This window comes from Indicator indicator, chromosome 27 (assembly GCF_027791375.1).
Source record: "Indicator indicator isolate 239-I01 chromosome 27, UM_Iind_1.1, whole genome shotgun sequence".
Classification (NCBI taxonomy): Eukaryota; Metazoa; Chordata; class Aves; order Piciformes; family Indicatoridae; genus Indicator; species Indicator indicator.
In genome coordinates this window covers 12,843,443-12,868,937 of record NC_072036.1, presented here as the reverse complement: position 1 = coordinate 12,868,937, position 25,495 = coordinate 12,843,443, and the positions used below count along the sequence as shown (strand labels likewise).

Sequence of the window (25,495 nt, the reverse complement as noted above, 5' to 3'; positions counted from 1 at the left end):
AACAGGTTGCCCAGGGAGGTTGTGGATGCCTCCTGCCTGGGAGTGTTCAAGGCTGGGCTGGATGAGACCTTGAGGAGCTGAGTGTAGTTGAGAGGTGTCCCTGCCCATGGAGGGGAGGTTGGAGGAGATGAGCTCTGAGGTCTCTTCCAACCTAAGCCATTCTATAATCCATTTGTGTCTCCAAACATTTAATATTTCCTGGATAGTCTAATAAATGATTCTGCTATGAAGTTTTTTGTTTTTGGTTTTTTTTTTGGTGATTAATTAAGGTTTTAGAAGGATCATTGCATTAATGTTGCTTCTGGCATCTAGTAAAAAATTATTCATGTTTTTGGTGTACTGTGAGCAAAGAGATCATTTCCAAAAATGGACAAAAAATAATTAAAAAAAAAAATCATCTGACTCAGAGGTTTTACTGCATAGTGCCAACTCTTCTCACTCTTCTGCAGATAAATCTGAGCAGACAAATGGTTTGCCTGTTTTTCCCTCAACTACAATACCAAGAGCTCTGCTTTTCTAGGAACTGCTATTCTGCAGAAATTTTGCATTCTATCATTGTCTAAAAGATGCTTGGAGCGAAAGACCTAAATAAACTGCACATATCCAACAATACAGGAAAGCAGATGTTGTCCAGGGTGCCCAGAGTAGATTATCTCTACCCATTGCACACCCTGCTAGACATGCTGCTCTGGTTTGTGGATAAATCCTACCCCTGAACCCCTAACTGAAATTTTATTGTAAAACCAGAATGATTTGCCTGGATTTACAATGTAGGAAAAATGATGATTAGGAATCTCTAGTTGTCAGAAATGAGTAGCAAGGGACAAGGTTTGTCTAGAGCAACAACAAAGTAAATTGTGAGACTTTAATAAATATAAATCTTTAGATGTATAGCATCACTGAATGATTTGGGATGGAAGGGACCTTCAGAGCTCATCTAGTCAAACCTTGCTGCCACAGGTTGCTCAAAGGTTGAACACACCCAATTATGGGACATGTACTGAAGAAGATCTTCCTAAGATCCAGTCTAAACCTTCTCTCCCTTAAAACCATTCCCTGCCAGTTGATGACCCAGGATCCTCTTCCCCCTCACAGTCAACTGAACCCCATCTGAGCTCAGCAGGCCAGGCATAGACCTCTCCATGGTCAAAGAACCCAAAATCAGGTGGCTGGCACCATCCTTTGAGCCAAGTATTTATCAGATGTATTTTTCTGAACCTCTCAGTACTTCTCCTTGCTACTGCAGGGATTGAAGCAAACACCACCTCTACACCTGGTCCTTGGAGCTTCTGCCCCAGTGCCCTGAAGTCTTCTAAGCATTCCCTTAAGTTCTGCAGTGCATGAACCTAGCTTCACAAGCTCAAGTGAAGGAATCAAAGCTAAAGCCACTCTGATAGAGCACGACTGCTATTCCTCCTTGGAGAGCAGAATTTCCCCATGTTTTGGGATTTCACTGCTTACATTGCTAATAATGGCTTTGGCTTTTCTTCAGACTCCTGTGCTCTACAAACAAGAGGGAGCTGTTAAAAAAGGCAGATGTTTCTCATGAGATAAAGGGAAGATAAAGGAATAAACCAGGCTGAGACTTAACTTTACAGTCTCTGCTGGGGGATTGGCAGCTAGGAGTGACAGAATTCTCTTGTAGGTATTCTCACTGAGGAATTATTTTCATCTCATTGGGGAGGTTTTAGGTAAAATATAAGGCATGCAGCGTTTAGAAATGCTTAGGAAAACAGACGAAAACATTTTAATAACCTTGGGGGAGAAGATGCTTTCTGTAATTAAAATACCAACAGGAAGGAAAAAAAAAAACAAACCCACAAGCAACCCTTTAAACCTGCCACTGCAAGCACAACATATCATTCATAAATATTTATTACACTGAAAGCAAATTCTGCTTTATGATTATATTGAGCTTATGTTGTTCTTGCTGGCAGCTGAGACAGAATTGCCTGTAGTGGTAAAAGCATTGACTCCAGTGTCTATTTGTCACTGCACATATTCACAGCTTGAATTTTGCATGAACTGAACTTTGCTCTGCAGCAAGTTTTTGGATTATTATTTTTAAAAATATATATAAACAAATTGTACTTCTGGCAATGTGTTAAATGTGCTTCTGAGTTCCAACAACATAGAGAATTGCTGTGTTTCTTATGTTCTGCTTAGATCATTATGAGTTGGCACTGAAACAAAATGGGATGTGCTGCTTTTGCTGGCAGTGGTGTGAGCCTGGCTGCTTGATCTTTCTTTTCACTCTATTGTTATAAGTAGAACCTTGAGCACTGGGAGCAACAAAGCCTTGTTTGCTATGGATTTGTGCCTCCTAAGTGTGTAAGGCAGCAACAGTTGTCACTGAACTCTGAAACTGGAATCAGGGCAGCCCAGGGAGGAGCACTGTGTATGGAGAACCTCATCATCATTTAATCACTCAACTATTGGCTTTGTCCTAACGAACTGGCAGTGGCTGGAATGAGAGAGCAAAGGCTGACAAGTTGATAAAATAATGCCAATTTGAAACATCCTATAACAGAAATTTGAAACCCAGAGATTCTTTTATTTACAGAGCCAAATCCACAGAGATGAGCAGAGGCTGCAGCACCTCCACTATGGGAACAGGCTGAGAGACTTGGGGCTCTTCAGCCTGGAGAAGAGAAGGCTCCAGGGAGTCCTTAGAACTGCATTTCAATATCTGAAGGGTACCTACAGGAAGACTGGGGAAGGAATGTTTAGAAGGGATTGTGTTGATAGGATGAGGGACAATGGTTTGAAACTGGAGCAGGGGAGACTGAGGTTGGACAGCAGGGGAAGTTTTGCACAGTGGGGGTGGGGAGACACTGAAACAGATTGCCCAGGGAGGTTGTGGATGTCCCCAGCCTGGAGATGTCCAAGGCCAGGTTGGATGAGGCCTTGCTCTAGCAGAAGTAGTCCCTGCCCAAGGCAGGGGGATTGGAACTGGATGATCTTCAAGGTCCCTTCCAACCCAAACCATTTCATGGTTCTATGAATATTTGCTCAAGTTTTAATGGAAAAAGTTTGCGAAGAGATTTTCCAAAGCGAATGGAAGCAGAGAAGTTACAGCATGACCAAAACCTTCTGGAATGTCTCTCTCCAACCTGGTGCGTATCAACTTGCAAGTTTCTGACCACCAAGCCTGTGTGATAAGACATTGGCATGGTCTAAGAGGCAGCTTCTTTGGAGCTTAGTCCTGCTGTGGGTGGTTCGTGACCTTGGTTTGTGGTGCTTAATGGAATTGGAAAGAACTTCAGAAGTGGTTGTCTTTTTTGACAACCCTTTATTAGCAGCCAACAATTAAATGTATTAAGAGCCCTTGTTGTTCACAGTCTTTCAGCCACAGAACACTAAGAGATGTATGTGTTATAATTACAATTATCCGTTCTCCTCATTGTCCTACTGAGGAATGCAACTGTAATGCTGGCAGCCAGACTGGAGTTGGCTTTCTGTCCTTGGACTGCAGATGTCTAATTGCAGGCAACCATTTAATTTCAAATGGCTCATTAAAGCAGAAGCCATTCAGCATTGCTAACATGGATCTGCATCCATGATTATACATTTAGTTAGAAAAGTGCAAGCTTCTTCCTTTGTAATCTGGATTTGCAAAATTTGTCCTGTGTAATCTGTTTTGGAAGAACTTGAATGGCTTAATTGATTATCTTCTTTTTTTGCAGTGCTTAATACCAGTGTTACTCATCTGGGAACCTGAGAAACTAGATACAAGCAGATTGAGTACATTTGTGTTTCACAAGTGCTCCATCTTTGTGAACTTGATCCACTTTGAACTTTTCTTAGTCTAAACATTGTTTATTCTGCCACTTTATTTGTACCTGGAGCTAAAACAAGATTAGATATGAAAGTGTCTCTGTTGACCTCAACTTGAGAAGCTACTAGTAAAGGAGCAAGATTAGCTGAACCCTTCTGATCCTTTCTGATCCTTCTGGGTTTTTTTGGTGTTTGCTTCTTTTTTTTTTTTTTTTTAGTGTTACAGGTGAGAGAAGTTAACATTGGCACAGGCTCTTCAGGGAGGTGGTGGAGTCCCCATCCCTGGAGGTGTTCAAGAAACCTATGGCCATGGTGGTGTTGGGTTGATGGCAGGACTTGATGATCTTAGAGGTTTTTTCCAACTGAAGCAGTTCTATGATTCTAGATGTCTAGGCCACCTCTAAACTTAGCATAACCACGTGAGTCTCTGTCTTTAACTCATAGTTCTCCTGGTAGCTTTTAGATGGCTGAAGTTAGGTAAATGGAATCTGCCTCAAATGGGTTTTAAGACTCACTGTTTGTTTTTTTTTTTTTTGGTGGTAAATCAAGTTGCTTGCTTGCTTGGTTTGGTTTTTACTTTTGCAAAGGTACAGTGTAATACAAGCAAATGCTTTAAAACCCACAGTTATTATGTGCACCTAAATAGTAGCTCTGAAATCTTCAGAAAGGTCTACCTGAAGTGGTGTACAGTCTTGAAGAGGTTTTGCTCTCTAAAGGTAATATGGTAGTTCAGTTTTCTTTTTTTTTTTTTTTTATCTCTCTTCTTTTCAAGACTGAACCTGGAGAAAGTTTCTCACTAGGTCTCTTCTGCTAGTCCACCTGCAAGAAAAATAGACTGGAGTCTCAGCTTATACTCCCTGCTTTAGCAGCAGTGCTTAGCTGGTCTCTCAGTAACTTTGCCTCTTGAAAGATACTTTCAGTTAATCTTGCCTAATATTAATCCTTGAAGGGAGGAAAAAAAAGAGCAGTGCACAACTGTCAGTTTTAGGTAGTTGGATTTGTTTGAGCAAGATAACAGTTCCCAGAGGAATGTGAGTATGTGCTGGAGCACTTCACAATCCTGCTTTGTGTCTCAGAGAGCTTTCATGACTTAGCTTTGCTGCTGCTCTTTATTTCCCTGAGGAACATCTGGAGAGGAGTTGGATTTGTCTCTGAAGTACAGCACTGCTTCCTGGTTTATTTTTCCACACCTAATTTTTTCAAGCAGAAGTCTACTTCCAAATCCATTCTGTTGTGTCGATACTATGCAGTGCTTAGCAGATTGTGGCAGAGAGGGTGGCTTTCTCAGACTTCTAATATGCAGCTCATTCAGCAGGTCTCTTCTGCCCAAGGAGAAGCCAGTGATGATATCTTAGCAATATTCCAATGTGATCATTTTGTTTGAATCTTGAGCTGAAATAATGTGAAATGCTCCTTATGTTTACTTTGTAATGGAAAAGTAATCAACATTGCTTGCTTCTGAAGTGTAAACTAAATGTATTTAGATCACAGAATCTGCAAGGGTGGAAAAGACCTCTAAGATCAAGTCCAAATGTCAACCCAACCCCACCATGGCCACTAAACCATAGCCCCAGGTGCCATGGCCACACCTTTATTGAACACCTCCAGGGATGGGGACTCTGCCACCTCCCTGGGCAGCTCTTGCAGCAAAGGAATTTTTCCTAACATCCAACCTAATCCTCTCCTGCTGCAACCTGAGGCCATTTCCTCTTGTGCTAGGGGACCAGATACAACCTAAGCTTCGTTTGGTTAGATGAAGGAATGCTTTGGCTCACTCTAGAGGTAACCTTTACCACTTGCAGGGGAAGCACTATTTTCTGTTTCTCTGACTTCCATTTGCTGTTTTTGTGTTTCTCTGGGAGCTCAGAGCAGCCTTGTAGCTGTGATATCCAACTGCCTATTGATTTAAGGACACTTTAATTGAAAACTATTCAGCAGACATGCTTTTCAATTTGCTGTTTTGCCCAACTATGTTTAGGTGCCAGGGGCTGATTTGCAGAAGTTGATGGTTAAAGATTTAAAAGTCAAGCTGCATGTCACCCAGGTGTGCTTCAGTGACATGCAGGGTGTCCACCAAGGACTTGTCATACATCTTACAGAGCCTGCAGGCTGGAAGTGTGTGGCTGAGCATTTGTGTCTGTGTGTGTAACCACAGGAAAGGAAAAGGCAAAGAATCAATGGCCTCAAAATTAATTAAAATTAGGAAGTCTTTTCCCCTGCTGACAGGATATTTAGGATGAAAATAATTAAATGAGCAATTGTGGCAAATGCAGTATCGATTGCTCACTCAGAGCAGCTCCTGGAAGACTTAGATGAAGATTGATAACTGTTTGGTTTGTTTTTATTTAACATCTAGAGCCAAAGGCAACCACTCCAGCTCCAGTTTGGGTGCCTGTGTGCAATCTGACAAATGGCTTTCAACCCCACTCTCTATTGACCACTATAAAAAGCTATTATCTACCATAAATAAATGGCGCACACAGGCTGCTTCTCTCTTCTTCGTATCTCTGTAGTCACAAATGCTGCATTTAGGATTTTTCAGCTTCTTAAACTCTGAAAGCAGCAGCTGCCATCCTCTCAAGGCAGGAAGGTTTGTTTGTTCCAGGCTCAGAGATGGTTTTATTTATTTTCCTCTCTTGGAATAAACAGTCAGGAATTACACTCTGGAATTAAAGCTGAAGTGTTAATATTTTCAGAATAATAGTGGAATAGAATAAATTTGAGGACAGTACCAGATTTTCTCAAGTGATCACTGAATTTAACTATAATATGGCTGCAGTAGCAAGTGTCCCAAAGGCTCTTTGGTTAGTACTCTTTGTGAGTGTGAATGAGCAAACCAGAAATCCTTGTGGTGCTGAGGTTAAAGCAGAGTGTTCTTGTGCATTGCCTCTGTTTGCATCTCCTCCCTTTCCTCCGTGCACAATCTGCAACTTCTGCTATGGAGAACCTTCTGAAATACAAGGGATGAACATCTCTCAAGGTAAGATGAATGCTATGCAAATTGGTTTTAATTCTTTGCATCAGAATCCTAAAAATCACAGAATCATGAAGGTTGGAAAAGACCTCTAAGACCATTGAGCCCAACCAGCAACCCAGCACCACTCTGGCCACTAAACCATGTCCCCAGGTGCCATGGCCACACATTTCTTGAACATCTGCAGGCATGGTTTAGACTAGTCCTGAGAAGAGAGGCTGAGAGGAGATCTCATGCATGTCTATCAGCATCTGAGGGGTGGGTGTCAAGGAGAAGCCATCAATCTCTTTTCAGTGGTGCCCAATAACAGGACAAGGAACAACAGGTATAAGCTGGAGCAGGGGAAGTTCCACTTCAACATGAGGAATAATTTCTTTACTGTTAGGATGACAGAACACCGGAGCAGGCTGCCCAGAGAGGTTGTGGAGTCTCCTCTGGAGACTCAGACCCATCTGGATGTGTTCCTGTGTGACCTGCCCTGGCTGATCCTCCTTTGGCAGGGGGTTGCACTCAAGGATCTTCCAACCCCTACGATTCTGTGATTCTATGGTGACTCCAACACCTCCCTGGGCAGCGTCTTGCAATAGTCTTACTAATATTCAACCCAAATCTCCTTTGGCACAGTTTCAGGTCATTTCCTCTTGTCCTGTCGTTAGTTTCTTGGGAGAAAATGTCTTGCTGAAGTTTTTAATTTAAGAGTTATTTGCACACTTCAGGAAAAAGAAATCCTCATTGGATTAGGCAGAGATATGAAAAAAAGAAAAAACAAAAGGGGAAATTATTAAAACTTCTGCCTCAACCTGGGTAGTTGTTTATTTTTAAATGTAAATATAGTTTCGATGTAGCTGTAGTGCAGGAATGTGACAGTTACCCTGATGGGGCATTGAAAAAAGCTGTAAGCATAGTCAGTTTCAATTCCTATTCTGGGTTTAGTAACTGTGATAATTATGTACTAGCAGTGGCTTTATGATATAAATATCCTTTTGAAAGTGAACTATGTTTAGAGAGAGAGAGAGTGAGAGAGTTCCAACGTTTCCAGAAAGGATCATTGGATGACTTTGGATTTTTCTGTATTGTTAGAAATTTTAGTGGACACATCAAGATTCATTGCTACCAGCAAAAGAAAATATAAGAAATTTTGGTCACTCTGAAGATTTTTATATTCACTGAAACATCCTAACCATGGCTCAATGGCAAAATTATTTGGGGTTGCTCTCATTAGTAAGTCTGACTGTCTTCTGTCACTAAATGACTACATATTGATTCTAGGTTTTGGAAATTATATACAGGGCTTATGTGTGTATATATATATAATTTATTCTTATTTTATTCATTTATTTTATTTCCTTTCTACTCATAACTTCTCTGTGCTTCGCTATTTAAGGATTTCAAAGCACCTAAAACCTCAATTAGGCTTTCAGTACCTTCCAACATTAGCCATTCAGGTTCCCATTAGAAGTTTCCCAGATTTTATAGAAAGTCTGATTTTTTTTTTTTTTAAATCACAGGCCACTGGTGTCTTTTAATACCTTTTTCTTTGGGTATTACTGATTTTTAAGGTGCTAATCCAGAAGCAAAAGATGGACTTGTTTAAAACAGAAACATAAGAGATAATTTAATTAAAGGAATTACAGAAGACTGGCACAGAGCAGAGTTCTCTTAGGGAAGAAAGATTCTTTCATGGGCTAGTTACATTTTGTACTGCTTACCAATCTGTTTTCTCCTGCAAGCATGAACTTTGCAAGGCTGCACAAGTAATCATGTTTGTTGTTGTTTTTTTTTTTTCTTTTTCCTGAGGATATTAAAAAAATCTCTGCCATTAGCTTTAAGGGGAGAGAAATGTAAATGGTGCTTGGTGAAAGCATGAGAAGGTGATTTATTATGTAAGCTCAGAACTGGGTTGTTGGTTTTGTTAATTTTTTTCAAAGTCATCACCATACATCTAATTTGATAATTTTATTTAAAAATTTGAAGTGAAATCTCAGAAATCCTCAAACTGTGAAACTTAGAGAATATGAAAATCAGAATGTGTAAAGTTTCATCCTTCAGAATCCTTTTTTTTTTCCCCTTGATTTTTTTTTTTTTTTAAATCAGATTTGCATTTAATCTCTGAATTTTCCTACCCTTTTACCTGTAGTTTCACTGCCAGGTGTGTGCTTCCTTGTTGCATGTGGCTGCAAAGCTGTTCAGAGTGTGTGCTGAGTAGGACCCTTCTGTAATTACTTATGAATTGCTTCTGCAGAGAGACTTTTTTCATGTGGTGTGATAAGTTCTTGAATGCTGAGCAGACAGCTCTTTATTATGGATGTGGTTGATGGAGCTGCAGTGATCACAATCATATTGATTTTTTTGAGCAGGAGAACAGATGAAAGGAAATAGACTACCAAAGACCAAATAATGACCCATTCTTCCTGGTAATTAGGTTTTTGCTGTCTGTCCTTAAGGTATATAAAAGAGCATGATGGAGGAGTTTTTATTGAAAAAAAAAAAAAAAGAAAACCCAACAACCCAGCATTACAGCACATACCATAATTTTTAAAGTCCAGGTTGAGAAAGTACTTCAAAGTAACTTTCACTTGGAAATTTCACAAGTGTTTCTAAGGATATACAGAAAGCTGACATGAGAACCCCTTGTTCCTAGTGGTCTGTTGCAAGCACGGTTCTGCAAGAGTTTTGCACAGCTGACATTTGCTGTTGCAAGCAGAGCACTCAAAATCATTGGCTTCATAGATTCACACAATGGTTTAGGTTGGAAGAGACCTTAAAGATCATCCAGCCCCAATCCCCTGCCATGGGCAGGGAAGCCTCCCACCAGCCCAGGCTGCTCAAAGCCTCATCCAGCCTGGCCTTGAACACCTCCAGGGAGGAGGCAGCCACAGCTTCCCTGGGCAACCTGTTCCAGTGTCTCCCCACTTCTTGGGTTAGTCAAGTTTATGACAGGATGGGACACTTCCAGGGTCTCTATTTGAGGGAAAACCAGAAGAATTGATACTAAGAAGCCCTCTGATTAATTTTTTTTTTTTTTAAGTGAGGTGAACATTGTTTATAGCTTGCTGATGCTCCTATCTCGTTCCCAGTTGGAGTGCATTTTTGGGGTGAAAAAAAGAATACAATCTCTGCTGTTTGCTCAATTGTATCCCAGGGTAGAGTTGGGAATGTGTCAAGAAGTAAGCAAACACCAGCTTTAATAAACATACAATGCAATTTACCAGTTCATAAACCACTAAAATTTAATCCCAAGCTGAGAGATTTATTAAATCTCACTCAGCAAAATGGTTCTGTGGGATGTGGTAGCAAGTGAGAATTAAGGGAAATGATTTCAGGGGCAATAGATTTTATTACCCAGGGAGGGGAGGAACTACTTGTGCCAGCCATTTCTCCTTAATTTCATTCACTTGTTTTAAACTGGCTTTGAGTAGGAGAGCTTTTGGTGAGTAGTAATGGGACTGTGCAGGGGCTCTGGAGTTGGTGTGCATGCTGCTGCGTTTGTCAGGCATCATCTAACTGAGAGATCTCCTGTTGGTGGTTTTGTGCTGCAATTCTATTAAGGATTGGTTAAAGATTTTTAACAGCAAATACAATTTAAGCCTGTGTCTGTCTGTAACTTAAACTGGGTTTTGTTGTTTGCTTGGTTTTGGTTTGGGTTTTTTTGGGGTCATTTTTGCATCCATCATTGTTTTTCTCTGCTCTTTAGCTTTCCTTTCTTCCCTGGCTTCTGTTCTCCTCAATGGTTGTTCTCAGTCTTTGTTTTCATAGGCTGCAGAAATAATGTTCAGTCTCTTTTCTAATACTTCTGCTATTTAGAGGATTCCTAATTCTCCTTTATTCTTCCAGATACAGGAAAAATGAAAGACAGCTGAAAGAGAGCTTGGTAGAACAAAAAAGGGAAATGCTTTGTTTGTTTGTTTATGAAAAGTGCCATTTAGTCAAGATTTTATAATTACCAATTATCAGTTGTGTGTTAAATATAAGTAAGGACAACTGAGAGAAAAGTAATTATGAAAGGAGAAATAGTGCTTAGCAGGTTAAGGAGCTTGGTTCCAGGACACTTTGTGGGGTTTTGAAATGGACAGGCATGCCATTGGCAACCATTACTGTGCAGAGATCCCCAGTAATGGTATTTCTCTGTAAACCATAACATTATTTGGGATGGGAGGGAGGAGATCTGGCTAGGCTGTCCTGTTCATTGTATCTCCAGTAGCCATGACTTAGGCTGCTAGATCAAAGAAACACAGCTGCTGTTCTTAGCCTCCTAATTGTGCTATAGGATTATGGAATCATTTTGGTTGGAAAAGTCCTTGGAGATCATCCAGCCCAACCATTCCCTAACTCTGCTAAGGCTGGGGCTAAACCATGATGCTCAGCACCGCATCTCTGCTTCTTAGAAACACCTCCAGGGATGGGGATTCAGCCACCTCCCTGGGCAGCCTGTTCTGGTGTTTAAATGTTGTCTTTGTCCCCCATCAAGCTGACTAGAAATAGCCTGGATATATTGGGAGCTGGAAAACAACCCCCAAACCTCAACAGCTTGACTTTGCAGTCAGCATTCTAGCCAAGGCATTCTGTTGTGTAAGAAATGAAATACAATTTAGAAGGGCCAATGGAAAATTCAGTCCTTCTGGAACAAGATTTTTAAGGTCCCTTCCAACCTAAACCATTCTGTGATCTATGCCCTGCCTCATGTACTTAGATTCCTCTTTTGTCAAGTAGGAATGTATTCTCAGGAGGTTTAGGCTGGATATTAGGGAAAACTGGCCTTGGAGGCACTGGAACATGCTGACCAGAGAGGTGGTGGAGTCACCATCCCTGGAGGTGTTCAGGAAGCTGTAGATGTGGTGCTTCAGGATACAGTTTAGTGTTCATCCCTTTCCCATTGCCTTATTTCATACATCACTGAAAATTTCTTGGTGTTTCCAAATACTTCACAGAGCACCTTTTGAGTAGCAAACTGTATTTCTTCCAAGACTTTTATTAGTTATAAGTGTAACTAAGGGCAAAAAAAAAAAAAACAATCACGTTAGTTTAATTTAACATTTAATTGAAAACCTCAGGGCTTTTTTCCTGCTTTCAAGCTGGTTTTAATAATCTACATTGGAGTAATTGGAAGTCCTTCCAGATCATGCCTACATAATAGTGCCATTCTTTCTTTTTAAATTGTATATTACAGAGAACTCCATTTTTTTATAGTAAAAGCTGAACTATGATTTTTATTTTTTTTTCACCTACTTGAGGTGTACTATTTCTGATCTAGCTCATAAAGAAACAGACCTAGCCTAGCAATCATTCATCTTAAATTAAAGTTAAAGGAGATTGCACAATGAAAATCCTGGTTGCTGAAAATAAAGAGCACATTTCTGCAATTTAAGGGTAATTTTGGAGCCCTGAGATATGACTCATGGAGGAGTGGTTTATTGGTACACGAAATCCTCATCTGGTTTGATGGAGGTAAATGGAAATGCTGTACGAAAATATTGCTGTGCAACACACAAGCCATGATTTGGTGTAATTCAGTGTGGAAGCTGGAAGGAACCGACCTGTTCATCTCTGTTTAGATGTAATAAAGCATCCCAAAAACTTAACTGGGAGAATTTCCTCCCTGATCCTCAAGCAGCCTCTTGCTGAAACCTACAGTCCTGCCTGTACCTCAAAGTTCCAAAATTGTGATTTAAGGAAAAGAAAGTGCTGTGGACCAAGGGTGGTGAGACACAAAGCTTAGCAAGGCCAGTGAGTGAGGGTGGAGAGCTAGGCCAACAGCTAGCAATTCCTACTGCCTCTCAACCAACCAAGAGGAGAGCCCAACCTGCAATACGAGTGAATACCGTTTGTATCTTGTCCTGAGGTCTGTGTTGTTCATTTCTCCTGCAGTAAAATCAATGATTGCACCCCGTGAGATGAGTGCAGTATTGAATCACTAAACCAGTGCATTTTTGAGGCTATGGTTCTGTCTTTACTCAGGGCAAACATTTAAGCCTGCATTTAACTTTGAGCTTCTTACACAAGGTGGGCTGTGGAATCTCATCCTACTTAAATAAAGGTTTTATCTTGTAGCATCTAGAAACGAAATGGGGCACTCAGCTTCCAGCTAGTGATTAGTTTGTTGTGGGCATTTAAAAGCACATCCTGACTTACATTTATTTCCAGTGAAGCCATATTCATCAGCCCAGTGTGAGGAATGTTAGCAGAATTCGATATCTTTCTAAAATGGCAGTGGAGCTCTTGGAATGCTTCTACTGGAGTTGACTCTGTTGCCATCCTAGAGATGTTCAGTTCAGTTGCTTAGGGAATTTGATAGTCTTGTTGCTCTGCATCTGGTATAATGTCCATTGGATCTAAATTTATAGCTAATCAATTAGTTTATACTGGTTTTGAAATTCTGGTAGCTTCTTCATGGGCTGCTTTTGCTGAAGTCTCGCAGCAATTGAAAATTTTCCTTCATTGCTGTACTACAGTTTTAGAAACAAAGCTGATTCACATTTAAAACAAAACAAAACACCCCCAAACCACCAAAACCCCAAAATTTGCATTTCTGAGCTAGATGAGTGTATTGTACTTCTTTGGAGTTTATTTTAAAAGCTGTTGTCTAGACTCCAGCTACTGCCAAGTGCTGCTTCTGGAATATTAAGCTCTGGATGGAGCTTACTCAGCACGTCATTCTAACTTTTTGGTGTGTTGCTGCCTCCTTGTCAAATAGCAGCTCGCCTTAAAAGCACTTTAATGCCTGGAAGATAATGAACTGTTTGGCAGCAAAAATATTTTCTGACTAATTTTGGAGCCCATGCATAAACGACTTGGCAGCTGAGATGGTTGGAACCTATTGCAGTGGCTGTTTTAAAATCAGGATTGGTTTCTGTTGGAGTTTTGAAACCTCTCCTTGGGAGAGCCATTTAAATGTAAAGGCACAGTTTCCTCTTTAGCAGCAGCTTATGGGCTATAATGGTAGAACATTTTTGCATTTTTATGTTTAGCTTTATTGTAAAGAGTCTTGGGATGCATTTGCATGAAAGGCACTATATAAGCTCATTTGGTATGGCATTGTATTGTATTGTGACAAGTGCAATAATCTCCAGGTTTCCTATCCGTTAAAGAACTAATTTCACAGCTCACTAATTATGTGAATGAGAAGGGGAAATAGGTCCTCTTTTCTCTAAGGTATGCTGAGCAGATGGCATAGCCTTCATTTCCACCAGCTGAATCTAAGGTCCTCTCTTGCTTTTGGTTCCAAGGCTTGCCTCTGTTTATCAAATAGAGCAGAAGAGAGATGTCAGCTTCTTGTACTGCATGGCAGTGTGCTCCCAGAGACTGTCTCCATCCTTGGCTAGTACAACATCAGTTAGCACATACCAGGTCTAAACAGCCTACTTATTTAGGATGTGACATGGAAACCATTAAAACAAATGTGCATTTTAATGCAGTTCTCATTTGCCTCTGGTTTATGGAAGGTAGTGGTTAGGTCTGTCCTAGAATTTAAACTCATACTCATTTAGAAGTTATTAATCAACTGAGTACCTTTGGCACTGTACCTAGACTGTAATTTCAAACACAAAACCACTATTTCCTTAGTCTGTGTATTTTCCTTCACAGCTAAAGTTTTGCCACCTTGCTAATATTTTTTTCTTCCTCTTTTTTCTTTTTCATTACTCTTGGAAATAGCTGAACTGAATCAAATTTGCATAAGGTGATGTATATACCCCCCCTAATGCACTGCTTTCTTTGGAAGTAACCTGAGTCATGAGAGATACCACTGTTCTCCTGTGACCTTGGAAGGAGCAGGGGGAAGGAAGGGAGGAGGAGAGAAAGGAGTTTGGAAGGAATTAATTAGGGGGAAGGCAGGAAGGGAGGAATTTGGAAGGAAGGAAAAATAGATGGAGGGAGAGGAGGAAGGCAGGCTTTGAGCAACCTGGTCTAGCTGGAGGTGTCTCTACCTGTGGCATGGGGTTGGAACTAAATGATCTTTAAGGTGCCTTCCAACCCAAACCATTCCGTGACTTGGTGCCAGGGCTGCATTTTGCAGTGCTGCAGGAGCAGTCAGCTGATTTTCTCGCAATGTGCTGAGCAGGGCAGGCTGTGTCTCCCCTGCCTGCCCAGCTGCTACTGTTGTGGTGTTTGTGCTGATGGCTGTGGTGTGGTTCTGGTTTCAGACGGATGCAGCCCTGATGTATGATGCTGTTCACGTGGTGTCAGTGGCTGTCCAGCAGTTCCCACAGATGACTGTCAGCTCCCTGCAGTGTAACCGCCACAAGCCCTGGCGCTTTGGCACCCGCTTTATGAGCCTCATAAAGGAGGTAAGTCGCTGATGAGTGCCTTGCTTCATCACTCTCCTTCCTCTCAACTCTCATTTCCTTTTGTTCCAACTCTACTTGAGTTATGCCTTTTTTTTTTTCCCCACTTTTTTTTCTTTCAGTAGATTGGCAATATCTCAACATGTGTAAAGAGTTCAGCAGGCAAGGCAGCTTTTTTGGTTTGGCAGTGGGTTTGCCTCAGGTATTAGTTGGGACAAAGAAACAGAAGAAGGTGAAGTAGCTGCACTCGCAGTAAAACTTTTGTTTCTAGGCACTTGAAGGGGTGGTTGGCAGTGCTGGAATAATTTGTGGCATAAAAGCCTACATCCTCAAAACCACAAATCATAGACTGATGATGAGAAACTCAGCAACTAAATATTGGCATAAGCTCAAAGGGGCCGAGAATGAAGTTTGTCTCCCTGGTTTGAACTGAGTATTCAAGTGTCTTGTACTGCAAGTAAGTCTTAATTGGCAGAATCACAGAATGCCAGGTTGGAAGGGACCTCAAGGATTATCTGCTCCAACCTTTCTAGGTGATAGTAGAGTTGAAATGAGCTGGCTTAGCACCCTGTCAAGTTGAGTCTTCAAACTGTCCAGTGTAGGGCAATCCACTGCTTCCAGTGGGAATTCAGAGTTTCTCATTCTAGGTGTGCAAGATACTATGACAAAAAGAACTATCCACAATGGAATATGATCCTGCATCTAATATTTGTTCCTTTCAATTCCTTATAAACTTATCTTCAAACACACTCCTTTACTTCAGTAGAGCTTTGGAACTAGATAGAATTGAAGTTATATTAAAAAAATGAGGGTAATGCACTTTAGTAAAAGCAAGGGATCCGCTCTGGAAAACTGGCACCAGTGACCTCAGTTTTTTGCTGTCTCAGTGTGGTTCCAGAGAACTCAGCATCTTGCCAAAGGAAGCCTTTATTGAAATGAAATTTCCTGACAGAAGAATGAAATCCAGCATTCATGAAAGAGATTGAGGTTTGGCTGAGGTGTGTGGGGGACAGAAAAGGAATAGCATGAGTGATGAAGGAATGGAAACAAACCAGCTTTTGATCTCATTTAGTAAGAAGATATTATTGGTTAACACAAAGTTATTTAGAAATTGTGAAGGCTGAAGAAACACTTGACACAATTAGCAAATAGAAAATACTTGTTACAAAAGTCAGCCACAGGACAAATTATTTAGATTAAAAAAAAAAACAAACAAACAAACAGAAGTGCCCATTTTGGCAGAGTAAAATTTGTCCAGAGGGACAAAAAAAAAAAAAAAAAAAAGGAGATTTATTTCTAGAAATGTTGTTTTATTTGTTCTTTTTTCCTTTCTCCACAGGCCCATTGGGAAGGTCTCACAGGCAGGATAACTTTCAACAAAACCAACGGCCTGAGGACAGATTTTGATTTAGATGTGATCAGCCTCAAGGAAGAAGGGCTTGAAAAGGTGTGTGAGATGTTAACCTCCAAAAGGATGGGAAACAAACCAAAATCCAATCCCCCCCAAACAGCAGCACTTTCAGTAACATTTCACTTGTTGCATCAAGCAATAACAAGCCTGTTCTCAATTTGGTATCTGGTTTCCAAGTGCTCTAGTACAAGCTGTTTTCTTGGTATCAGACTCCAAGCCTATCTGCTTCTAGCTACATTCTTAGATTCAGGGGATTGGGGCAGAGTGAATAGCTGGACCTGCAGTAAATAGCCACTACTTCCATTATTGAATCTAACCTCTTTCCAAATATGGGGGAAATTCATAAAATCAGAGCATGGTTTGGGTTGGAAGGGACCTGAAAGGTCATCTAGTTCCAAATCCCGTGTCATGGGCAGGGACACCCTCCCTAGGCTAGGTTATTTCTCACGTGCAGGACAGCAGCACAGCTTGGAAGTTTCAGCTGTGATTTATGTTTTTGTGACAAAATGAGATTTATTAAGGAAAAATAATCATGGAGGTAAGAAAAAAAGAGTTTGAGGCCTTGAGCAGCCTGGTCTAGAGGAAGGTGTCCCTGCCCATGGCTGGAATTGGATGATCTCCAAGTCCCTTCCAACCCAACCTATTCCATGAATTTCCTGTTTAGAATAATGGGAAATGACCTCCATCATATCTGAAGTGCAGTGACTGCTGAAGTCAGTGAGAAGAAATAAACTGCACATTGGTTAAAAAATTATGCAATGTGTGATCTCAGCTCTTCCATGAGATACCCGTTCCTGAAGCTCTTGAATGAGAGGTGATAGTCAAGATCAGATCAATAAGAGGTGATTCTAAATAAGAACTCGTGTCTGATAGGAATGGTAGCTGCTTGCAAGTTGAAAATGACCAAATTAATGACTGTTTTGTAGGTTGGAACTTGGGATCCACTGAGTGGCCTTAACATGACAGAGAATCAGAAAGGAAAACCAGCAAACATCACAGATTCCCTGTCCAATCGCTCGCTAATAGTCACCACCATCTTGGTAAGCAATCAGATTTGCTTCTGCAGAAATGCAGTTGCAAGGGACAGCTACTAGAATGTGCTGTGCTAATTACAGCAGTAATGAGCAGTTTGGGGTACTTCTTAGAGTGACTTAGATGTTATTCTGTCGTGAATGAACTCCAGTCATTAATCTCCTCATGGATATTTACTCTTGTCTAAAGCTGAGAGTCAGTTGTGGGGGAATACGAAAATACCAAAAAATTGGGTTTTGTTTTTTTTTTCTCCTGACAAAATGAGAAGTGAAACTGCAGAAATGAACAACCAGGGCTTGAATTCTTCAGGCTATGATTTATCAAAACACTATGTGTTTCATGACCCAAAAGATCATACCAGGGAACTTTCCAGGAAACATCTTGAGAGATGTCAAATGAAGCTATTTGAAGCAATCTCTGCTCTAGATAGCACCGAGGAGGAAGGTGATGGTGGTGTTTGGCCTTAGTTTCTGCTTTTAGAATATCTTGGCTCAAATGACTGTTGAGATGTCTGATGTGTTACATTGTTTTGACTGAAACTAGTGGATTGCTTCACCTCTCCCACTTGAATCTGGCAGCCAACTGAAGGAGCCCATTGTGTATTCCTTACAGCTGATGCAAATGTTAATTAGATAGGGCAGCCTTTTAACTCCAGGATCTCTGGTGAACAGAAGCTAATGATTAAAATTCTCTGTTGTAACAGTGGCAAAGTCTGAAGATGGTTTTCCTCTTTTCATCAGCAGGGCTTCCACTTTTTTTTTTTTGTTTTACCTTTTTTTTCCCCCCCAGTGCTGACAGTAATAGGAAAATTCCAGATTCTTTAAAAAAAATTCTTGTATCCATGTTGAAAATATTAATGAAACCTAGGTGATGATTAAAAGTTAAAATTAGAATAGTCTAAAATGCAGAATTTATTGTAATTTCTAGTAGTATCTTTGTAGCTCCTCATTACAAGGGGGATCAGACCAGATGATCTTTAAAGGTCCCTTCCAACCAAATACAGGTTTGAAATACAATACAGGTGATAGGAATAATTCCAATAGGTTATCAGGAGTAGTCAGCATGGCTTCACTTTTTCCTTTCCCCTGTGTATTTTCTATACCTAACAGAGCACTGAGAAAATAGTCACAAAACTAAACAAGTATCAACCTCAGCACTTAAAAGCATTGAGTTGATGTTTGGATTTTATTATATTTTTTTTTCCCCAAGTTACTAAAACAATTCTTTCCCCCCTGCATTTCAAGAGGCTTGCAGCCTCCTCTGGAACAATGCATTTGATATCAACGTGTGATGCAGCCTAGCAAGGAGCACATTTGAATGCACTGTTTAGATGAGTTCCTTGGATACATCTACCATGATTACAGTGTCATTTTTTCCAAACAAAACTTAGAATGTCTTCTAATTTCAGTTTGAAGATAAGTAAAGGCTTTGAATAGACATCACCAAATGCAAAAAAGATTTTACTTTGCATTTGAGTTCTTTGCCCAGGCACTGGTATCGTGTGTACCACTTTAGGTTATAAAGGAAGAAGTGGGGACTTTCCTCACCTATTCTGTGCTGTTAATCTTGACAGGAAGAGCCATATGTTATGTTCAAGAAGTCTGACAAACCCCTGTATGGAAATGATCGATTTGAGGGGTATTGCATTGACCTCCTCAGGGAGCTATCTACCATCCTTGGATTTTCCTACGAGATTAGACTGGTGGAGGATGGCAAATATGGAGCCCAGGAAGATGCCAGCGGACAGTGGAATGGAATGGTTCGTGAACTCATCGATCATGTAAGTTAACTTTTGGAAGCTTTCTGCTATCCATCTAGATTGCACTTCCATCTGTACAAAGCCTAAAGCTTGATAATTCTACTTGAATGGGGCTAGTTTGGATGTTTAAAGAAGTAATGAAAAGAAATTCACATCAAAAATTCCTTGGCTGAAACATTTCTTTGTGAAATGAAAACCCTTCTGTGTCTCTGTTTTGCCTATATAGGCAGTGTTTGTTTCTGCCAATGTGGTTTAGCTCTTCTGTGGCACATGCCTAAGTCAAAATAGTGAATATGTAGAATTCAGAATTGATTTCTGAGAACAAATACATAGGGTTTTGTGAGAAAAACCTCAACAAACCAATCAACCCAACCCCCCAAACTCCTCCCTCATTAATCAATAGAAGCCAGATCTCCTCTTCTGGTAGAGGATCTGGGACTTTATCTTTGAGACAAATGTATTTAATGTTAACATGGCCAAAGGAGAGAAACAGTCTTCTGGAAAAAAAATTAACAATAAAGTGCAAGCAGAAAGGCACAAACATCACCACACACTGAAGGAGCAAAGTGCTGCAATGAGCTAAAGAACATAACATTGCAATTACTTGTAAATGAGTAAAGCAGGCATTGCTTCATGTCCATCAAAGGAGGCTCTTGCAGTTGATCCTGCCAGCTGAATTCAGTCTCTTGCAAACCCTTTAGTCAATTTGAAAATTATGTCACAATCTCTTTTTGCATTTATGTGGGTGAATTGCTTGGTACAGAGACATATGATCAAAGAATGAGACAAAACATATTCTGCACATCTCTGTCAGTTAAAATAGGAAGAAAGGGAGACTGTTTTACAGCTAATTCAAGGGAAACCTCCTAATGATGGCAGAAACCTTGTGAAATAGCTTGAAGAAAAAATATTCACTAATCTCCTTTCAATTTGCTTTAAGATTTTTAGCAGATGGGCAGAACATGTGCTCATCAAAATATTCCTGTTTACTGGGAAGGTTGTTATCTTTCTGCTGCTCTAGTAAATAATAATCTGGTATTGCTGCTGCAACAAATGTTGATTATGCCTCTCTTCACACTTTTAAGAAGAATGTGTGGGAGTATTATATTTATATTATCTTTAAATGTGTGCATGGATTATATCTATTATCCAGAGAGAGAAAGCAAACAGCTCTTGAGCTAGCCTGTCTGTATCTAGGCATGTGTACTTGGACATGTGGATGAAGGCACAGCCATGCAGAGCTGTTAGGTTTGATGGCTGTTAGGTGGTATCAGCATCTGGAACTGATTTGCCATTATTGAGGTGGATTTTGGGGAAGGATTTCTTATATTTCTTTGTTCAGAAGCAAAGGGAAAAAAAGAATAAAAATCACATTTTGGCATGCTTTTATTATTCATCCCTAAAGCTTTTTTGAACAAGTGCTGGTATGGCTTCACAAGCTTTTTACCAGGGAAATGTTGGAATGGAATCTATTTGAAAAAGTTACAGCAAAGTATGTGGGACAGAGGCTTTCCCACTCCTTTCCTCTTGCTAACAGAGTGAAACATGTTCTTTTTTTCCCATAGATAACATAGAACTAAAGTTAGATTAAACCTGGTTTTTACCATTTGAAATAGCATTTATTCAGGAATCAAAAATGTAGATACTGTGTTAGTGCATCAGAGAAGATGTAGTCTGACTTCTGAACCTGGATCATATCTTTACAAGTATCTCACAATTTCTCAGTTGTTAATTTTTTTTCTAATTTTTTTTTGGTCTGGTTTTCTCTCTCCTGATTTTGTAATTTATTTGAATGCATGCAGGGTTGTTATTTTTTTTTTTTTTACTAATGCATCTGTGCATGCAACCAGTACATTTTCTTAGCACATACCACTTCAGACCTCAGAACTGATGAGCAAGATTTTAGAGAAGAAATCCAGCTAGACAGTTAACACATTTTGATGTTCCCATGAGGTTACTACTTTTCTTTTCACTTAGACAATATTTTTAAAGTTTAAAAAAAAAGTGCATAAAGTGATTTAGTAAACTCAATGAATGTTTCTTTTGTCAAGGTAAAATGATTCTGTCTACGTTTTTCAACCTGAGTTTCTAATTAAATGGACTACAGGAGGGGCAAGAAAAAAAAAGGACAAAGCTCTGAAAGTTGCTGTAGCATTTACATCTATCTGAAAAATATTTTTAGGATTTATCTGCTTGTATTTTAAGTGGCACTCACTTGAGTTCAGGTCTAATATATATCTTTACAAGGGTAGTTTGTAACATCTGTAAGTCAAGAATAAATAAAATGTTTTGGTACAGTATGTGTGGAGAAAGGAAGATGCAGAACTTATATAGAGATAAAAAGCACCAAATGGATTCTAAGTTTCAAAATAAATTATTTAAGCCTGTGCTTAGTCACTTTACATAATTTCTTGGACTCAGAAGTGTAAGTGAAATGAAGCTAATGCTATCTAAACTGAGCTTGGCACATTGTGTTCAGGCTGAAGCTTGAAATTCTGTAGTGTGAACAGGGATTGAAGCCTCTCTGTCAAGCTTTGTATGTTTTCAGTCTCTTCTTCCATAGTTTACTCTCAATTCTTTGATTGTTTCACCCAGTGTTCACACATGCCATCGTTCTGACACTGGTCTCCTAAACCATGACTAGTTCCTTTTGAATCAGTGGTAAATCCTGAAAGTGCAAAATGAGTTCAGTGATTCCTTCCCTTTTCCAACTGCACTGTGAAAAACTCCTGTTGGAAAAGACAGTGGCCTCTGGCTGCAAATGGAAGAGAAATATTCCCTAGGACAGCAAATAGAGGGGTTTCCCTATGGAGAGAGGATTTAAGTACTGCTGGGCAGGGTGGCACAGATAAGTGTCAAACACATCCTTTGATGAACAATAGGAAGGAGTAAGTGACTCTGTGAGGGTCATAGATGATTTAACAGGCTTAGAAGTTATATTAAGGTAATTCCTGAGGGACTCAGTTCTCTTCTGATGGAACTTGAACCCACTAATGCACCAGGTGTTCTGGTGGGACTTAAACCCACATTATGCCTCAGAAGTGCAGCACTGATGAGAGAGATGTGTGTAAAGTCTAACACTACAAAGGATTTTTTTTTTCTTGAGCATATGTGATGCCCCAGCCTGTTGCTTGGAGACCCTGATGTTGAGGAATCATAGAAAAGCATCATAGAATCACTATGGTTGGAAAAGTCCTCTGAGATCATCAGGTCCAACTGTCAACCCAATACTAGCATGCTCACTAAATGTCTCCAAGTGCCATGTCCACACATTTCTTGAACACCTCTAGGGATGGTGACTCCAGTACTTCCCCAGGCAGCCTGTTCCTCTGAAGGTAGGCAGGGTGTACATAGATCACAACAGGGCTGTGTAGGCAACAGCCTTCTCAGGGAGGTGGTCAAATCCCCATCCCTGGAGGTATTTCAAAGAGGCAGAGATGTGGTGTTGAGGGACATGGTTTAGCACCAGACTTACTGAGTTAGAGAATGGTTGGACTGGATCTTCAAGGACTTTTCCAACCAAAACCACTGTATGATCCTATGATGATGTCTCCTAGTCCTGTGCAGGTGGTTAGCAGCATCTGTTAATCTTCATCATTCTAAACCCATCCTGGTGAAGTGGTTTTGCACTGAGTTCTGCTCAGTTGCTGTTCTGAGAACCTCGAGTTCATTGCTAGGCTTGGGTCACAATATTTTTTCTTTGTCTGAGAGACTTTCTAACCAATCTCCTGATGTTAATTCTTAACATTTTACATCTAAATTTTAAAAATGAAGATAAAATTTTTTAAGACTCCTTCAGAGAAAGGGTTTGAAGGTCTAGAAGTAAGGCTAAAGGAAACTTGTTTTGACAGCTGTGAGATTTTAGGTAGAACATCATCAAATAAGTTATATTACAGGGAAATAGTTTAAATTTATATCCTTCCTACATTAAGGAAATCTCAACTCAGGATAGAAGGTATAATAACACATACTAAATTCTGAGCACTCACACAAACCTCTGTTGGGTTTTAATTTGAGTGAATATCACCAAGAGGAACATAAATACTCAGCAGAAGCTCTAACATTTTACTGGTCTTTAAATGGTTTTCACCTGCAGAATCCATAAAACTATCCTGGATTTGGAGTTTCCAAGTCTTCTTTACTCACAGCTTTCATTCCAAAATGTCTCCTTCAGCTATAAAGCTTTCCCATTTTTTTATTAATAATTATTGTTTTTCTTGTGTAAGTTTGCATGAGATACATTGAGCAGGTTTGCATAACCAGAGAGGAATGTAAATTGTCATTTTAATACATAATGAGCAGTACGTAGAGGAGTCTAAGTACTTTTGTAAGTACAAAATTTAGGCTACATTTCTGACATGAATTTGTTTTTCCAAACCTTAGGAGTAAACTGTTATCCAGAACTGAATTTAAGATTGAACATTTTAATAATGCCAAAATACCACAAATCTGAACTCTGTTCCTCTGGGGAGATGATGTTTGGAGGGATGACTTTCCATAAAGCACACAACTGTGGGCCTTTGGGGGGATGGTGTTTGGAGGGATGACTTTCCATAAAGCACACAATATTTTGACAGGTCTGTAGTTAAGGTACAGTTAGTGCTTGAAGTAGCAACTCTGGTGAATATAGAGATGGCAAACTGAATTCCTGCTGATTCCTGTGGAATTTTTATGATGTTATTTTCTAGTACATCTCTTGGTATTTTATTTTCTTTTTCTACCTCACACAAGAACAAAAGACACAATGTCCTTCCTTGCCCCCCCTTATAATCTCTCTGTACGTTTAGAATATTACTGTTTGAGTTTCAGTTTTCTTATCTGCTTATACTTAACTTTCTTGTGTTTTCATTTCATCCATGTGTCTCTTTAGCTATTTGAAGGCTATCTATTTTGAGCTATTTTTTTATTTCTTGGTATATATTTATTTACCTTGTAGACTTAGCCTCTCTGTTCTGTACCAAACCGTCTCTGAATTTCCAGTAATCATTATTAGTTACCTTTGTTAAACTATGTAGGCAGTTTTCCACCACAAAGCTTCTATTTAACATTGGTATTCCAACTCTTTCCACTTACCTTGTGCCATAATTCAACTGTTAAGTGCCTATAATGCAGTTTTCATGTATCTGACTGTTTCAAATACTCATATCATCTTCCTGTTATTATTTGCATGCTTTCTTTTCCTCATTAAGTAGCATTTCATTTCTGTGTGAGATCTGTCCTGAGGTCTCTAGGATAATTTATGATGATAATTTGTTATATGCCAGAAAATACCACTTGTTCTTCCTGTTCCTTTCAGTCTAATTGCTAATTCATTAATCCACATCTTCAAGTGCTCTGACCTTTTATTTCCAATGTCATTTGTCACAGGTTAAATAAGCAGCAGGTGTCCCCCCTGACAAGCAGCTAACCAGATCTCCTTTGTTCCTTGAGCTTCTGCTTTTCACTCCAACCAAGCTGAATATATTCATAGACTTACAGAACCTCCCTGCAAATTCTTATCTTGCATGTCTGAATTTATCAGTGTAATTCACTCAAACATGTTTTAAGGGGAAAGATCTTCCACATCATCATAGAATTATTAACTACAGCTTTACTGCTAATTCAAATTAACAGCCAAACATTGGCCTCTACACTCACAAGATGGCACTTAATTTGCCTGCTTAGTCACTCCCTAGTAAAGGCTGTATATCATATTCCCATGGAAAAATGTACAAACAGATCCTAGCTCAGAGTAAATGTTATGCAGAAAATAAATTTCAGATAGCACACAGCAAAAGGTATTGCAGAAAGCTATGAAAAAATCCTAGTGAAATCAACACAAATGTCAGGGAAATACTAAGCCAGAAGCTTAGTTCCTCTGTGCAAAATCTGTGAGTTAATTCCATGAGGAGCACAGCTGGGATTGCATATAGGAATTCCCTTCTAAACTGCAGGCAAGAGAGGTGTCACTGATTTCAACTCCAGGACAAACAAAGATGTGGTTTTCAACAGGAGAGCAGCTGAGAGTGAGCAATTATTTACTTACCAAAGAGCAAGGACCTTGCACACAGGCTGCATTTAGCAAAGCAAGCCCCAGCAATACTTCCAATATTACATGAGATCTATAAACTTTTTCTTAATAATCATAAATGTTCTTAGACTATTTTTAAAATGCCTGTCATATTGTGTATTTCCCAAAGAAACTTGCTGAAGATTAAGTGCATTCTCTGGTATCTGACTCAAGAAGAGGCATCAGACTTTGACAGCAGGGTCTTCTCTATAGG

At 39.8% G+C, this 25,495-nt stretch overlaps 1 protein-coding gene across 1 annotated transcript in view; it reads left to right on the top strand.

Moving 5' to 3' along the window:
* The window catches only part of GRIK2 (glutamate ionotropic receptor kainate type subunit 2), a 196,171-nt gene that overhangs the window by 78,843 nt on the left and 91,833 nt on the right, over window positions 1–25,495 (top strand). The window contains exons 7-10 of the mRNA XM_054393052.1: window positions 14,890–15,033; window positions 16,370–16,477; window positions 17,368–17,481; window positions 19,047–19,253. Coding sequence (XP_054249027.1) covers window positions 14,890–15,033; window positions 16,370–16,477; window positions 17,368–17,481; window positions 19,047–19,253 — 573 coding nt within the window. The remainder of the gene's footprint in view (window positions 1–14,889; window positions 15,034–16,369; window positions 16,478–17,367; window positions 17,482–19,046; window positions 19,254–25,495) is intronic.